Below are 18,227 nucleotides of genomic sequence, written 5' to 3' on the forward strand. Positions count from 1 at the left end.
AAGTTTGTCATGCACACCTTGATTCCTGAACAAAAACAATGTTGCAGCAGCAGTATTGAAATGAAAGTTGTGAACAATTCTTTTCTGGAAAGAAATCATCACGGGTGTTGAGACTTGTTGTTATCAATACAAACCTACCACAAACAATCATGTGCAGAATGGATCTCTTATGGTTTGCTAAAATCAAAGAAGTTGCGAATGTGATGCTTGAATTGAACAGCATACCAGAGAAAGACGTTTCTGGTAGTTTCACATGGTTGTATGAAAGTTCTAAATTTTTTAATAGAACACCTGAAGCATTAAAACCATCATCTTAACCTTCCTCTACTTATTGTTAATCTGGCCTTGAAACTTTTTGGACTGACAGGTTATGCCAATTAGGGGTGGCATGGGTGTCAGGATGTGAGCAAAAAAGTTATATTTTTCGAGGAAGATGGGTATTTTATCTACAAGATACTGGCTTATAACAAATTACATGACCATCGTTAGCACTAAGCACAACAGTATCGCTGCAACATTTAGGTATTGTCATTAGAGTGTTGGAATAGAATCATAGTTACTACCAGGATTACAGGTGAGATTCATACACAGATTATTCTACTGAATTAAAATAATTGATTAGTATGTTCATTAGTAACAAAGGAATGAAAAAAATCATCAGTTTTAGGCATTAAATTGGTCGATATTATTCTTAGTGTATACATTTATTCTCAGAATTACTCCCTCATTAATCATTTCATAGAAAAGGCAGTTCTTCACAATATTAATGAGCAATAGTTGTTTCATTGACTTACAGAGAGAGCTATAGAAGTCCTATGTGCTTCATATGTACATCTGTATTACTAGATGACTAACCCATTCACGATAACAGTTATCATTATCCTGCAGCTTCCAGGGACAACAAAAATGTGATCTTCTGTATTTCATGTAATTACTGACAGGATTTAAAATGCTGTCATAATCTATTCTTTAAGAGATATAATCTTACATAAAAATTTAACACAGTAAGACAAGTATTACACTTATGTAACTGATGGTGCACTAATACCCAGGTTTTACTTCATATAGTGTTTGAGAATGAGAGCATCTGAGGACATCCAATAAGGATTACACAGAATTTCAAAATTTTCCTTATCTTCATGATTTAACTTATTAACACATTTGTAAAATAATTAGATGTTTAAAGCTGTTTCACACATGGGAATGCGATTCTTTAAAGAACTGGGGGATTTACTGGTATGGCCACTAATTGAAGAAGCCTTAAGCAAGACTAATCCCACAAATGTCAATTAACTGCAAATATACACTAAATATGAAAGAAAGTTGTAACCACATCAGCAACAATGACCTAAATAAATGCCATAAAAAGTTGCTGCTTAGCAAAATTGTATAATAAGGTCATCTAAATGAATCCATGACAATAAGGGATTTCTTTTTCATAACACTCCACTGACCCACCATCGCTATCTTAATTGCAGTTAACTTTTTGTCTGTCAGAACTGGTTTCTACCTTACTTTAATATGGTACTCTATCATAATTAGTAATAACATCATTAATAATTATAGATTAATTATTAATTACTCCACTTAATCACCAATATTCATTATACCACATTCTTGCAATCATTATGAAGTTAACAGTTTAAGCAATGTAACTACTCAATATCACCAAAATCAACACATCCACAGATATTACATTAAACTCCACCATTTCACTAATCATACCTTTAATTAATGTCACAAATTAAATCCGGTAAAAATACTGTCAAGTAGAAATCTGCAGAAAAGCGTTATTCATGGCTGTGTTGAGAAAGATATATGAACTTTAACGTTAATATGTTACATGCGATAGCATGAAGCAAGACGAGCATCTAGCTCGATAAATAATTTTGCACTTGAGATAAATTTCTGATAAACCACATTAATGTCCTTTGATGATAATTTGTAAATTTTAATAATAATGATCAGGAATAAATTTTCCAGAACAGAGCTTGTGAAACGAGGAGATTATCCAAAAATTCAGCTTCCTTCAGTTTTGTATCATTTTCGTGATGAATACAAGTCGTAAGCAGCAAAAACGTTTCCTGTCTACTCAGCTGTCCATCTTACTTGTTTTCGATTGTTCTGCAGATCGTCTAAAGTTTTGAGATGCTATATTAACATTTCCTAGTGGTTTAAAATGATGACTGAAGTTGGTGACATTAGGATCCAAGATTGTTTTGCCTTGCATTGGTACAACGCATGTAATTTCTATTGTATGTCTAAGGTTGACAAATAACTATTACGATTCTTTTCTTGAACGTTTTTGTGTTTTGCGGTTAATTACTTTTTTCCTTAGCGAAATTATATTTTTTACATTGAACAAAATCTTGTCCTTGTATGATAAAAGTTTTGCAATGTCAGCCACGGGAAAAGTTTATGGAACAAACATACATCTTCCTATCTTTTATACCTTCTCCAGTTGAAGCTATACGCCTTGTTATCTTTTAGCTTGGAGTTTCTCTCTTCACTGCAACTGTTTCGTTGATATTTCACATTTATTAAAACAGTCATTTGAGATTTTTATGACAAAATTACATAACTGTTCATTGAAAATCCTATTTCTATTTCCACTTTCCAAAAGAATCATACTGGATGTATAAATTAATCTGTACCTGCATGGAATTAATATGAGGTATTGTAACAACTATGCTGTACTCTTACCATTAATATCATTTTATTTATCGTTTTTCGTTGCATTTATTGAAAGAAGACGCTTCATATTGTCTACACATACTGTTCATCACCATTTACTGGAATATTTGCTACAACAGGAAATTACCTTGTATGAAACAGCTGTTCTGTACTATCCTCACATTGTGAGTCAACTGACTCACCTAAAAGTGTTTGATTTCTTTGAGTTCCCTTTAATTTTTTTACTTCGTTTCTTTACGAGGCACGACAGCAGTGTTTTGAAGAAATAATACTTCCTTCATATCCTTTAAGGTTTTCAATAACTCAGTTCTTGTTATTGCTTTTCTTTTTAACTTATGTGCTTGTCATACCAGCAACTGAATGAGTTGATTCCTCTCGTACCATGTTCTTACTTTTACTTTCAATTTACTCCACACTCCCATTTCATTAATAGTGTTTTACTGCAGACTTTCTATCCAGAACTAAATTTACCTTGGATTTATTATTTATTTATTATGCCCGAAAACCATTGCACCATTATTCAAGAAAATGAGTGTTATTCGGCACTATGTTACGATTTTGAAAGTCTTGTTTTGTCTGAAGTCCTATGTTGATGCCTGATTTCAATCACCTCTGTGATATCAATTTCCATTACATTTTAAATATCATGAAAACATTCTTAATCCTTAATCAGAACATTAATATTCTGCAACTTTTTTCTGTTAGTATGTAGGTCGTTTGATTAACTATTTTCACACAATGTGGTTCTATGCTGTTTTTTCAGTCCTAAGAAACGTGACAGTTGAATAGACAGAGTACATTGTTCCTTTGCATTGTATAAATGTTTATTTCAAGATATGTGCATTTAAGTTCATCACCTTAACATTTTATAGTTGTGCGTCTATGAAATATGAAGTTTCTATCGCCGTAGTTCTCATTTTACCCTCTCCATAACTGTGTTTTCCAGTAAATTATTTTGATATATAACTTTTCTGGGTTCAAGTAATTTGTTTCTCTGCGGATGAGTTTTTGCGTCTACCATTCTCAAAGCTACTGATGTTTTAATATCTTAGACAAGGTTTCATCTTCTTTAGCTCATTTATTTAGACTTTGCCTGCTTTATGAAAATATGAATCACACACAAAGTGAAATGCAGTAAAATGTATGTGGTAAATATTCCTGTGCTTTCTCAAATAAGCTGAAATGGAGAGTCGTTAGAAGATTCAGTAAATAATTCAGTTACATCACAGTCATATCATAGTTTAGTTATCAAACGGAAGCCCTTATTCGATGCACCTCTTTTCTTCTGGGCGTCAATGGTTCAGTTTGCAAGCCAACAGGAAAATTTTGAGAATTATTGGTTGTAAATGTCTGCTCCTTAATGGCTAATTTGATCGGTTAGGACGCATTATGCTCTTATGCCTGCATTTCGATCTTGTACATTTTTTTTTACAAACTATCTTCCATTACAGCGAATATAATGGATAATCTTAGTTCTTGTGAGGCTATTTTATAACTATCCTCCTAGTCTCACATTTAACTTCTTCCATTTACTCTTAGCGTTTTACGTAAGTGCTAAAATTTCAGACTCTTATAAGGAACATTTTGAAGTGTATGAGTCGTCTGGGTAGATCAGCGTGCACACATTTCATGGTCGCGCACGACAGTTCAGATCGCGATGAGCAACAGGCGACGTTCTTGAGAACCTTCGACCCTGCTGACACCCTCTGGGAGATTCAACCCTTTGAATGGATTTCATTGCGCTGCATCCCCATTGCATGTTATCTGAGCCTTCAGTGTGTAGTATGGCCGTAGTTTTTGTTCTGCTATAAAGGATTTCGAAACAGTTCCACGAAATTTTAATGTAATATCAAGAACTAAAGGGTGTTTATGCTTTCTGAGCCTACCTTTTTCGACCCCCCCCCCCCTCTATGGCATGTTCCTCGGAGAGGGGTGTGGGCAGGGGGTTCAACATTGACACCTGCGCGACTAAAATTGTACAAAGGGTCACTCTCAGATCTCCCTGTTCGGTAACACACTCAGCAGTGGCACCGACGCACCTAGCTAAGCTGTGCTGAGGTCATGTAACCCTTTCGACATCCCTTAGATTATGCGTGTTAGCATGCAGACACTAGAGCAACAGGGGATGCACCACTTATCTGAATGAGTGTAGAAGTTTCTGTACATGAACATTTTGTAGTGCTCAACAAAGATGCTCCTGTGGCACTGAGGGTGTTGCCGGACTGAGGTCTCTTTGTTAGAGCCATCCTTTGCCGTTTTATTCACACACGTTCCAGGGATTCGCCCCTGCCTGATTGCCACACAAGAGCGCACGTTGCTGCTTTGGGTAACGCTCAAATTTTGTAGAATGGTTTTGAACGGTGCCTACTGGTTCCATCCTGTGTAACACAGCAAAAATTGGCGTCGCGCTAACACTCCAAAGCGCTCAGATTACGCGCAATAGGGTTGCCGCCTTGTGACGTTCTTAGAGAATGGTTGAAGAGAGATACGATGAACATTAATAAAAGCAAATTAATGGTAATAAAATGAAGCCTAATTATGTTAGGCGACGCTGAGGGAATTAGATTAGGAAATAAGACACCAAAGGCGGAGGAGGTTTGGTTATTTGGGCAGTGATAGAGCTAACGATGGCCGAAGCAGAGAGTTTTTAAAATGTTGACTGAAAATGACAAGAAAACCGTTTCTGAACAAAAATTTGTTGACGTCTAATATAGACTGAAGTTTTAAGAAGTCGTCTCTGAATGTAATGGTTTGCAGTGTAGCCCTGTACGTAAATGAAACATGGCCGATAACCAGTTTAGACAAGGAAGGAATAGAACCTTTTGAAGTGGGTTGATGTAGAATAATGCTGGAGATTAGATGAGTATCATATAATTAATAAAGAGGTATGTGATCTATTGGGGAGGAAAGAAATTAATGGCACTATTCAAATAGAGGAAGGAATCTGTTGAGAATATACATCCTGAAGTAGCAAGGAATCACAACTTTATTACTGGAAGTGAGCGTGTGAGGGTAAAAACTGTAGGATGACTAGAATTGAATACGGTAAACGTGTTGAAATGGATGTAGTGTGCAGTGATCGTGAAGAGATGAGGATAGATCAGCGTGGAGAGGGGCATCAATCCGATCTTCGGACTCACCACGAGCACGACAGAGTATGACAGTACGAAGTAACTAGCTTTTTATGTAGTGAGTTACAATCAGTAAGAAGTCACATTAATGCCTTTGTATCAGGTGACATTTGACTTTACGTAGTAACCAGATTTTTACGCCAGTATTTTTTACTGAGTGACGCCTTGGAAACAGTTCTACATAATGCATGACTTATTCACAGTTGGGAATACATACAAGCATTATCTGTATAACGGAACGACGACAGTGAAAATTTGTGTCAGATCGGGACTCGAACAGAGATTTCCCGCTCTACGCGCAACCGGTCGCCTAAACCGCTTTGGCTATCGACGCACAGCTCACAGCCAGAGCCAGTACGTAGTCGTTCCTGCGTCACATCCTGTACTCTTATTCACATAACATAATTCCCGTACAGGGGATGACAATGTAATTTTTATTGGCTGCCTCGTTTCAGTGGATGAATAAGATATTGCTACTTTCAATTAAAATGTCCTCCCGTTCGGGAATTACATAGCGTTTGTACGAGTACAGGTTGTGATGCACGAACAATGACGTATGGAATTTTGGGTCTGGCTATGAGTGGTGCACGTACAGTCACAGTGGTTAAGGAGACCGCTCGTGTAAAGCGAGCATTCCGGATTCGAGTGCCGGTCCGGCACAAATTTTCACTGTCGTCATTCCACCATACAACAGATGGTTGTCCATGTTCGCAACTGCGTAATGCATTTCATGTATTTCAAAACGACCTTAGCCACCACAGTGCCCGTTCCTTCGGGTGTGCATGCATGTAAGAAGGAACATTTTGTCGGTGTTAATAACAGCACAGGCGCCGCAGTATCGTACTTCTACATAAACATTTTACCGCTAAACAAGTTCGGTATTTGAGGTTCAGGTGCATATCTGAAAATGGGGAGACGTGGGTTCTTTTGAGTATCAAAAATGCTTCAAATGGTTCTGACACTATGGGACTTTACGGCTGTGGTCATCAGTTCCCTAGAACTTAGAACTACTAAAACCTAACTAACCCAAGGACATCACACATATCCATCCCCGAGGCAGGATTCGAACCTGCGACCGTAGCGGTCACGCGGCTAAAGACTGTAGCGCCTAGAACCGCACGGCCACTCCGGCCGGCTTTTGAGTATCCCAGTGCGTCTGGACAAGCTAAGAACGAACTGCACTTGTAAAAAAAAACAGATCTCAATCGTTGATCAATCCCTATCTGATCCCTGAGAACGCCCAACTTTTGACGAGACAATAAAGATTGTCACTGAGCATTTGGGACTATGTTTACCGTTGTGAGATTTTACTTAAAGCATATCTTGTGCTTAACAGGCATGCGATTGCCACCATGTTACTGTTGATGCTAACAGATTAATAGAGAGCTTGCAAACCAAGCGAATTTCATCACAGATGCACTTATATACATCGTGAGTCACTAACTATTGCCGCCAAGAATAACTCCGAAAGTATGGTAGCCTCTGAAAAGTTTGTGTGACAAGAGTAGCATGGTACAACGGGGACCATAATATGACGTTGGTTTTTTGTTGCTATGTGGAGTCGCTTCGGAGATATGAAGGTCAACTTTGTTTTTTTAAATGGGGTGCTATAGTTTGGTACTTATTTTCTGATAGTGGCTATCAAGACGAATCCGATGATGTGTAACAGTAAGGTCTTTGAAGGTCAACGAAGGTCACACAGGTGGCATGAACGTCCATTTACAGAAGGTATTCGAAGTGATGACCACTGGTATCAATGCACTGCTGCAAACTTCTTATCACGTATTGAGTGGTTTTCCCTGTCACATAGGCAGTTATCGAAGCACATGCTCTGACAATTCTCTCTCGCATATCTTCAGGTGTAGTTGGAATGTCTTTATAAACAATGTCTTTTACGAATACCCACAAGAAAAATCCAGAGGCTTCAAGTCTGGCAAACGAGATGGTGACTACACATCTCCTCCGCGTCCAATGGAACGATTTGGGAATTGTCTCTGCACTTCGTTTCTATTCACCAGCGAAAAATGTGCCGGACACCCATTTTGTTGACACCACTTGCTATTCCTTGTTCCCGAAGGTATTTCTTCCGATAACAGACCAAACGTTTCTTGCAGCAATGTGGTGTACTTCCTACCATTAAGATTTCCTTCGATGAAATAGGGGCCTATAATTCTGTCCTCCAGAATCCCACACCATACATTCACCGACCACGGTTTTTGGTGTGCAACTGGCCACAGCAAACATGGATTTTCAGTTGCTCAGTAATGCATGTTACGCAAATTAAGATTTTCATGGTTCGTGAATGTAGTATCATCAGTAAATAAAATCAAATTAATAAATGTGTGATCCCTCTGAATCTGAAGTTGAGCCCATCGGCCGAATTCAATGTGACGCATGCAGTCCGGACCAGTTAATTCTTGGTGGAGACTGATATGGTAAGGATGATATTTTATGGTGATGCAGAACACAAACAACACTACTCTGGCTCATGCCAGATTCACTTGCGATTTGACGCAAACTAACACAAGGATCTCTAACCACTGTGGCAAGAGTATCAGTTTCCGTTTCCTGGTTAGTAACTTTCCTTTGCCGGATACGTTTTCGATACTGTACAGATCCAGTTCTCAATTTATCATATTCATATTTATATGCGCGACGTGCAGGGCGAGTACGTTGAAGATATCTTTCTGCGTATAAGACTCCAATTCTCACTGATTTTCGTTGGCATTCTCCGTAAATGAGAAGCATATCGGTTTGTTCTTTGAAGGAATACATCATTCACATTCGCTTGATTCGACGATCCTCGTCTTACCGTTCCTATTAATGTGGAACTGCGAAACCGTCGAATGGTGTTTGCATGTCAATGCCACGTTAGATGGATACGCCGTATTCGGCGAATATTTGCTATTTGCACGATATACGCGAGACAATTGTCTGAGCATGTGCTTCGATAAGTGCCGATGTGAAAAGGAATACCACTCAGCACTGCATTGATACCAATGGTATCACCTTATGTAAATGGACGTTCATGCCACCTTTGTGATCTTCGTTGACCTTCAAAGACCTTACTGTTACACATCATTTGAGTCGTCTCGATAGCCGCCATCAGAAAATAAGTATCAGACTACAGCATCCAATTAAAAAAAAAAAAAAAAAAAAAAAGTTGACCTTCATATCTCTGAAGCGCCTCCACCTAGCAACAAAATACAAATGTCATATTATGGCCGCCATTGTACCATGCAACTTTTGTCTGACAAACGTTTGAGCTACTGGCATACTTTCGGAGTTATCCTAGGTGGCAACAGTTAGTGACTCACCCTTTCTATCCCATCACAAAGTTGCTAACAGTGCTTTTTGATTCGCCGAGGCTGCGCGTTTTACAGAGCCATGAACCAGCACGTCCCAACTCAAACTTTGAAATACTTCGCTTGGGATTCTTAAAATTAATGTAATTTCATGATCACTCTCAGTTTATAACAATTATATTAAGTGAATTAAGATGCAGCTCCTCAGAAGCATTTCAGTTTTTCTCTAGATGATCCATGTGTATACACAAACAAGGTTTTAACGCTTTTGGTATGAGTATTTGCTGTGTCTAGACAAGACAGTCTAGACACAAGGGAGGTAGCCGAAAGGGCACGAGTCAACTCAAGCCGTCTTGCGTTAAAGTCTGAAACAGGATACGTGATGAATGCTATAAAGAAAAGAACGGAGCTTCTCGTATACTTAACTTTTATTCACTTCTGCGGTACATCGCTCTTGATAATACAAGTGAGACTCTTTCCAGATATGGTTAATGGCGCCTTGCTAGGTCGTAGCCATGGACTTAGCTGAAGGCTATTCTAACGGTCTCTCGGCAAATGAGAGAAAGGCTTCGTACGTGTAGTCGCTAGCAATGTCGTCCGTACAACTGGGGCGAGTGCCTCGTAGGGAGAGCTTCGTTTCACCCGAACGAACTAAGGAAGTGACGAGATGACGTAACCCAGCGTTCGCAAAGTATATCGATATATCGATCGGCGACTACAAATCGAGTTGACGTAAAAGTGGCGGGAGAGTCGTGTGTTTACTGGCTCAGTACTGTAGAGTTCAGCTGCTACGGTATGTCGCAAACTCCTCTTTCGGGCACTTCTTCGAGTATGTCTACTGACCGTGTTGAAGACCGGGAAGTAGATGTGTTCGAGAAGTTAATGCGTTCATCGCTGAAAGATGTATGTATTGACAGAGAAGGCGACATCCATGGATTTTGCGAGACAGAAGAGGATGTTGTCCATCTTCTGAGCAACTTGCGCGTCCATGGCTACGCATACTCAGTTAGAAGTAGTGCGTATTATCGCCAGCCCCCTTCAGGTGCTGCTAAACGTAAGTGAAAGTGTTCCTAATTCGTTTTTGTGTTCAGATGTAACATAATTACATAATTGTTACATAGATGTATTCCATTTATATTCTTTGGCTGCGTTAAAAATAAATGTAATTAGTTATTTGTAGTAAATAACGTCGTTCGTAAATCAGATTTGTACATTTCTCGAGTTAAACATGTCTTGCATATTTTCATTCTGTAAACACATTACACTTTTCATTCTCGCACTACGTACTGTTCAATCGGAGTAAATCAATCGTAGTAGGATGGGGAATACAGCAAGCCATGTAGCACACACGAAACAATCTCCAAATAACATTAATGGCTATGTAGCTAAAAGCATAAATTTGCTTATGGGAATGGATAACTAAGAATGAAATTTCAAAAAGGGCAACCATTGTCAAAGTTTATAGAATGTAGCCTACAAATAGAATTTGTTACTGTAGTGTGAAGGAAAGACTTAGTTTTCTCCATATACATCAGAAATTAAAAAAAAAAAAAACCACGCACGCATTAATACAATGCCGTAAACAAAAGACATGTGGGAAGAAGAAATGAAAGAAACCGATTTTGGAAACATTTGAGACATGCAGGGATTAAAATGTAAATCAAGTGTAGGTACTGATACTTTTTTTCAATTGAGCATTTGTAGCAGCATCAACGCACGAAATGCCAAGCTTCCTGACTCTACTCTGGCAAGATTTTTTACAGTGTATTCTAAACCTCACTGACCACAGGCGACTCTGTATTGTATATCTATTGATCATTTGAGTCATTGTTCCTGTACAGTTAAAATAGCTTAATTTACAAAACTATCTACCCATTAGTGAGTGAAAATACTGCAACTAAGTACTGACATCACTTCCATACTGTTTGCTTCAGTGGTCAAAGACAACTACTTGTATCCAGTAGTGAACTATATCCATTCATGTATGAATAAACTGATCTTGATTGTACTAGTTCATGACAAAGTAATTGGTTTTTGCACTAAATTCTGTTGGTTTTTCATGATGCTATCATACATATTTTACATAGGCCTGCTACATAAGTTTCCATGTACATCAGTGGCCTACCCCATATATGTGCAGTGACATGATTGTAGGTTTAATTAAAATTCTGTTTCTACCAGACGAGACAGGCTTCTTCTACAGCCACACAAAAGGCAACATACCAATACAGTTTTTTGGCCCTGTTTTCTGCGTTGAAAGCTTAGTGAAAAGAGAATGTACTCTTGGCCCGTTATATCATAAAAAGGAGACTCCTGTTGCAGATCATCTGGTAAGTAAAATAAAGATATGAGTAGCAATTACATATATTTTCAATCAAAAAGGAATAGTTACAGGGACTTACTAAATTTTATTTTATACATAAAGGTGGACCATGTTAACCCAAAGAAGAAGAGAAAAGTTCTCATGGACACACAAAAGAAAGGCTGTCCAGCAACATTGGATGTTAAGTGTGTCAGGGTATTCCCCGATTATGCGATAAACTCTGCAACAGACAGGTCAAAAAAAGTGAGTATACAACTGAGTAATGTGTGTAGATATATTAGCCTGATAAGTTACATGTATGTCATTTGGCTAGCTCTTGTATATAAATATTTGTAATTCATTGATAAATTTGTGTTGTATTAAAGGTTACTGAGAAACTGAAACTCGACTTGGAGTCGACACAGGTACCAAAAAGTTATCTGCGATATTATGTGGCTGCCTCCCAAGCAAGCCGCCATAATCATGGCATTGAATGTGTGAAAACGATTGGACACATACACCCTTTGCTTTCAAAAGAGATCAGGGATATAGTTACAAAGGGGATGAACTCAGTTCGAATAATTAAGTTAGAACTAGAAAGATTTGTGGAAAAAAATTTCACTGGGGAAAACAGACCAGATCGGATGAACATAATGTTTTACCCAACAGATAGTACAATTTATAGCCATATGTATCTGGCTCTGTTTGATTTGAAGAAAACTGTTATGGGTGGGAAAAGGAATCAAAGGCTGAGAGATTTTTTTTTTTTTCAGACCGTTTACAGATGACAATGGAAAAGTGCAGCCATTGCTTTTTTGTTACCAGCACAAGTGGCAAAGGGAACTTTTTCATAAGTATGGTAGGGTATGTTTGCTTGATGCTTGATGCATACAAGACAACGAAGTATGACATTCCATTATTTTTCTTGGTAGTGAAAGCTAATGTATGCTATTTAGTAGTTGGGATATTCTTCATTCAAGTAGAAAACACTGCTTCAATTAAGGAGGCTCTAGAAATTTTCATGGCATAGAACCCAGACTGGAATCCAGTTTCATGGGTTATAGATTTCTCTGAGCCTGAGATACGGGCAATTGAAGGAACATTTCCAATGTCAAGGGTTTATCTTTATTTCATCGAAAGCAAGCCTGGCAACGGTGGCTTAGCAAAAAGAACAACTTAGACATACCGGGTGATAGTGAGCAAATTCTGAAGCTGTGGGAAGGAATTGCTGAGTCACCATCTGAAGAACTATTCTTAATTCCAAAACAAAACCTTCAGTCTCATGAATTGTTAACTAGAAATTCTGGTGCACTTGATTATTTTAATAAGCAATGGCTTTCAGTATCTGAAAGGTGGGTGAAGGCCTATGAGGACGAGGAGAATTTCTTCGCCAATATTACTACTACTAATGGTGTTGAATCACTAAATAAGAGTGAAACATTTTTTTCTTAGACATTCAGCAGATAAAACATTGACAGGTGTTGTTAAAGTTTTAATAAATGATTTCCTCCCTAGCCTGTTTAAAAAATATTGTCTGAAGAATTCAGCTGTGAAATCTTACAGCAGAGAGATTCCTCACTTCTTGCATAACAAGTGTCACAAATTTGTGAATCACGTAATGAAAAGATATTCTTCAGCGCAAACTGAACTTATCGAAAGCTCAGTGAGAGACATGGGTGAGGGATTATTTTGTGTAGAAAGTGCCGAGGCCAAGGATTGTTACTCTGTGGTGAATTCTGCAAAGCCTAATTGCACATGTGAATACTTGCATGCAAACATTTCTGCGCAATTTTCATTTATTACCCTGGCTGGGACTTTCATAAGTTGAATGACAGTTACAAGAACAGCCCTTTAATTTGTCTCGATGGGACCTTTGGGTTTGGCTCAAGCAGCGGTTGGTCTGAACCTACCAGCCCTGTATTACAAAGTTCGGAGGATACCAGCAGTGAGGAGGCAGTAAACCAAGGCAGTGACAATCCCAGAAGCTCAACTTCATCAGAGGAGCAAGATGCACGGGAATTAGCAAGGCAGGTCATAAACCTGACCTACAACTGTAAAAACAGGGAAGCAATTGTTAGAACGCTGAAGAGGCTTCGAGAATGTGTGGACGATTTAACGTCATCAAACCCACAAGCTGGTGATCTTCCTTTATCAGGATCGTAAAAGCTGTGTGTGTGTGTGTGTGTGTGTGTGTGTGTTTTTTTTTTAATTCCATCGTGGAAGAAGGTAGGTGGATCAGTATTCATTGATAGTTGCACATGTGCTATATTAAAAAGCACCGTTCCATCTGCCTTCTTCCATGATTTAAATAAAAAACATTGATCCACTTACTCATTGTTCTTGTGTACATTGATTGCATACCAACTCAAGAGGAGAAAAATATTTCACTGCTTTCTTGAATACACCTTGGGTTGTGACACTGAACTCAGTTTTCAGATGCTAGCACAGTTTAAATAACTGTGACTCAAACAGGGAGCAGTTAAATATGATTCTTGTTTACAACAATGTTTCATCCTTTCTGTCAAATGTATTCCATTGAAACACATAGTCTGCCTACTGCTATCTCATTGGCTGTATAACACAGCTGACACACCCTCTTTTGTTCCATTATACTTCACAAGAAGTGCTGAAAACATTCCTGCGCGAAAGGTGTAAGTACGCCACTGGCCCTGTTCTAGATTTTTCACAATAGTCGGTTCAAAACTTGGGCTGCTTCCACATAACACCCATTGTCTAGTCTGCACAAGTGCCAGCTGCCCCTTCCTCCTCTCATAGTTTGTCCTACCTTACCAAAAACTTTTCCTGTTCTAATAATATATGCCTTATAAATCTTCCTGTAAGCAAATTCTTTCTCTCTCTGCCCCCATTCCCTCCACCTTATTTCTCGTACAGTTTTTCTTCCCCCCCTTTCTCTACATATAACTATAATTACTGAAAGGTAGAGGCACCTGGGATGACTCAATCTACATGGTTCTTGTACTGTACTATGGGGTACAATTTTCGATCTTTTCGCTTAAAAGTTTTATTTTTCCACTGTTGTGGAATTTGCTGTATACAGACTGGTGGTGGTCAGATGAAAGGAGCTCTTGTCTTAAGTAGCTAATGCCTCATCACGTGCATGAATGGACTAAATGTTGTTGTACAGTTACTCTGACACACAATTGGCTGTTATATACAATTCCCAAAGATTATTCAATTATTCTACCTGTATGTGTATACATATACGAATTTGTCTGAGGCTCTGGTCTGTAGATCCATTAATCACTAAAGTATTGCTATTTTCATTGGTAGTATCATTCCAGTAGCTACTTATCCCCCTGCTTGCCAATCTTCTTGAGAGATCAACACACACTCCTTGAGCTACCCTAATTTGTTATCCTTCCCCTTTAATTTCTAACAGTGAGATGGTATAGAGCCTCACCTATTTGGAAAGCTTTACCTCAGTAGCTCTGACATTTTCATTGACCTATGAAGTGCAGGGATAGGTACGTAAAAAATGGAAACATTAATGTGTTGCATGATACCACTCATTATATGTGTGCAACTCCTAATATTTTATCAACTCATTGTATAGAGTATATGGGTGCTTGGTAAGTCATGTCACACTGTGTTCGATTTTTTCCATACTGAAATTTTAATGACATGTGTTACATCTGCAATTACTTCTGTAAAACAACTTGTTAAGACTACCAACCATGAGGTGAAAGCAACCTTGCAGATACAGTAAACAATTTAGACAGTGTTGCAAGAGGATCTTTGATGGTTGATAATTAAAGACAATGGGCTAAGCCCTTAGTCACTGCTGATAAACGTATCCTGTAAATTGTAATTTACTACAATGAAATTTGTATGTCATGGCAGGCAGTGTTCTACACTTTGCTAAAGACGAACTGACATGTTGCTGCTAATTCCAAATTCACACAGTATGTTTGACATTCACTATCCAAAAAGTAGAAATTGTCTGTTGAAGATCAGCTTTAATTGAGGACTTCCCAATTGTGGCAGACTTAATGAAGTAGAATATTAACATTACAAAAAGGATACAAAATATTCTCACAAATTGGTACAATGAAAAGATTGATAACTCTTAGCTTTCAGCCCAAAGGCCTTCATCTGAAATAGAAAAATACACACCCATGACCAATGTCTCTCACTACTGTGGCCAAAATGTGTGTCTAATTTGTATTTCAGATGAAGGAGCTTTGGCTGAAAGCCAAGATGGATAACAGTGTAAAATTGTTATTCCATCCTGGGCTTTGCATTGTTATATTACCATTGTTATACATGTTCTGTGTACTCTGCATCAAGTAGAATGAATCTGTACTATTTACCACAGTTACTCAGTGTACATACAGATTATTATATTGCAAAGGAAATTTTTCTCAACACCTTGTCAGTCATATATAGATTGCAGTAGTGATAGGTAAGAATTGCAATCTATCTTTCATTTTAAAGCTGTGGGTGGTGTGGGAGTTATCCCCTTTTGCAGTTAAACGTGTTACATATGTTTCATCAGTAAATATGTTAAATATGTATTGTTTACCCCTTTTTTGCTTACTACATTATTTCACGGTTCACAGGTACTCTGTGTTCTTGTGCCACATTTAAAAGCAGCATTCAGATCAGCTTTTTTGGTTCTTTTGTATTGCATGGGAGCAATGGACAAGCCACAAGCAAAATTTACAAAAGAGTTGCAGTTGCAGATCACCTTGGCAACGTCAAGGTATGTCAGTATCTGCATTGATTTTTGATTAAAATCACTTGCAGGCCAAGTTATTTTAAAGTTAATCATTTTATTCCCATTCAGGTGACACAGTTGTCTTCTGCCAGCAGCGAGGGGCAATGTTGTGATCATTCCTCTGAACCTCCTCTCGAGGAAAGTGTAATTGACACACAATGCATACCCAGGTGCAGTAGTCCCTACTGTTAGAAATAAGGTTGCTGTGGCACATTACCTGGTTGTGTATCATCAAGGTGCGTAATGTGATAACATTTATTTACATGAATTCTTATTACAAGGCAATTTTTTTCCATTAATTTTGCTTTCTGCACTTAGTCAAGACCATATCAGTCCAAGGGAAAATATAATGAACATAAATGAGTGAGTGCTCAGCTACAGTTTCAGACAAATGGCTGAATTTTCCGGGTTTTCTGTACAGTGAACAAATTACCACATGGAGACAGAAGTGAGTATAGTATCTGATTCTGAATTATATTTATAGGAGCATGTTATTTTACCACTTCACTGTACATGATTTGACACTTTGTATTGTTACAGGTTGCTGCAGAAGTGGCCTTGGTGTTAAAGTAAGACAGAAAGGCAAATTTCTGATTTTTTTAAAATCATGATGCTATTACATCATCCTCAGGATAAGATGTAGCTAGTGCACACATTCTCAAAGTCTGTTAATGTTTATAGTGCTGTAGGTCTGGTTGATAACCAGCCTAACTAACTGCCTTTCATCTTGTTCCTCTGATGAAGTTGAGCTTCTGGGATTGTCACTGCCTTGGTTTACTGCCTCCTCACTCCTGGTATCCTCCGAACTTTGTAATACAGGGCTGGTAGGTTCAGACCAACTGCTGCTTGAGCCAAACCCAAAGGTCCCATCGAGACAAATTAAAGGGCTGTTCTTGTAACTGTCATTCAACTTATGAAAGTCCCAGCCAGGGTAATAAATGAAAATTGCGCAGAAATGTTTGCATGCAAGTATTCACATGTGCAATTAGGCTTTGCAGAATTCACCACAGAGTAACAATCCTTGGCCTCAGCACATTGTACACAAAATAATCCCTCACCCATTTCTCTCACTGAGCTTTCGGTAAGTCCAGTTTGCGCTGAAGAATATCTTTTCATTACGTGATTCACAAATTTGTGACACTTGTTATGCAAGAAGTGAGGAATCTCTCTGCTGTAAGATTTCACAGCTGAATTCTTCAGACAATATTTTTTAAACAGGCTAGGGAGGAAATCATTTATTAAAACTTTAACAGTACCTGTCAATGTTATATTTGCTGAATGTCTAAGAAAAAATGTTTCACTCTTTTATTTAGTGATTCAACACCATTAGTAGTAGTTATATTGGCGAAGAAATTCTCCTCGTCCTCATAGGCCTTCACCCACCTTTCAGATACTGAAAGCCATTGCTTATTAAAATAATCAAGTGCACCAGAATTTCTAGTTAATAATTCATGAGATTGAAGGTTTTGTTTTGCAGTTAAGAATTGTTCTTCAGATGGTGACTCTGCAATTTCTTCCCACAGCTTCAGAATTTGCTCACTATCTTCCGGTATGTCTAAATTGTTCTTTTTGCTAAGCCACCATTGCCAGGCTTGCTTTCGATGAAATAAACAAAGATAAACCCTTGACACTGGAAATGTTCCTTTAATTGCCCATATCTCAGGCTCAGAGAAATCTGTAACCCATGAACCTGGATTCCAATCTGGGTTCCGTGCCTTGAAAATTTCTAGAGCCTCTTTAATTGATGCAGTGTTTTCTGCTTGAATGAAGAATATCCCAACTACCAAGAAAAATAATGGAATGTCATACTTCGTTGTCTTGTATGTTGCATCAAGCAAACATACCCTAAACCCTACCATACCTTTTCAAAAGTTCCCTTTGCCACTTGTGCTGGTAACAAAAAAGCAATGGTTGCACTTTTTCATTGTCATCTGTAAACGGTCTGAAAAAAATCTCTCAGCCTTCGATTCCTTTTCCCACCCATTAATTTGATTCCTTAATGCATCTTGGTCAATAATAGTTTTCTTCAAATCAAACAGAGCCCGATACATATGGCT

At 38.2% G+C, this 18,227-nt stretch overlaps 1 protein-coding gene across 1 annotated transcript; it reads left to right on the forward strand.

The window, feature by feature from the left end:
* Positions 1-9,961: 9,961 nt before the first annotated feature.
* Positions 9,962-16,425, forward strand: LOC126249158 (uncharacterized). The gene is made up of 5 exons (XM_049950814.1): positions 9,962-10,184; positions 11,312-11,460; positions 11,556-11,696; positions 16,013-16,155; positions 16,240-16,425. The coding sequence occupies exons 1-5, from the start codon at positions 9,962-9,964 to the stop codon at positions 16,241-16,243; spliced, it is 660 nt and encodes a 219-aa protein (XP_049806771.1). The 3' UTR covers positions 16,244-16,425.
* Positions 16,426-18,227: the final 1,802 nt, after the last annotated feature.

The sequence above is a fragment of the Schistocerca nitens genome, chromosome 3, assembly GCF_023898315.1.
Source record: "Schistocerca nitens isolate TAMUIC-IGC-003100 chromosome 3, iqSchNite1.1, whole genome shotgun sequence".
Lineage (NCBI taxonomy): Eukaryota > Metazoa > Arthropoda > Insecta > Orthoptera > Acrididae > Schistocerca > Schistocerca nitens.

Bases quoted from the DNA above. Each gene is read 5' to 3' on its own strand.
- LOC126249158 (XM_049950814.1), top strand. From the start codon at position 9,962: ATGTCTACTGACCGTGTTGAAGACCGGGAAGTAGATGTGTTCGAGAAG. The intron at 10,185-11,311 runs GTAAGTGAAAGT...TGTTTCTACCAG, and splicing joins CCCTTCAGGTGCTGCTAAAC to ACGAGACAGGCTTCTTCTAC. The intron at 11,697-16,012 runs GTGAGTATACAA...CACGGTTCACAG, and splicing joins CAACAGACAGGTCAAAAAAA to GTACTCTGTGTTCTTGTGCC.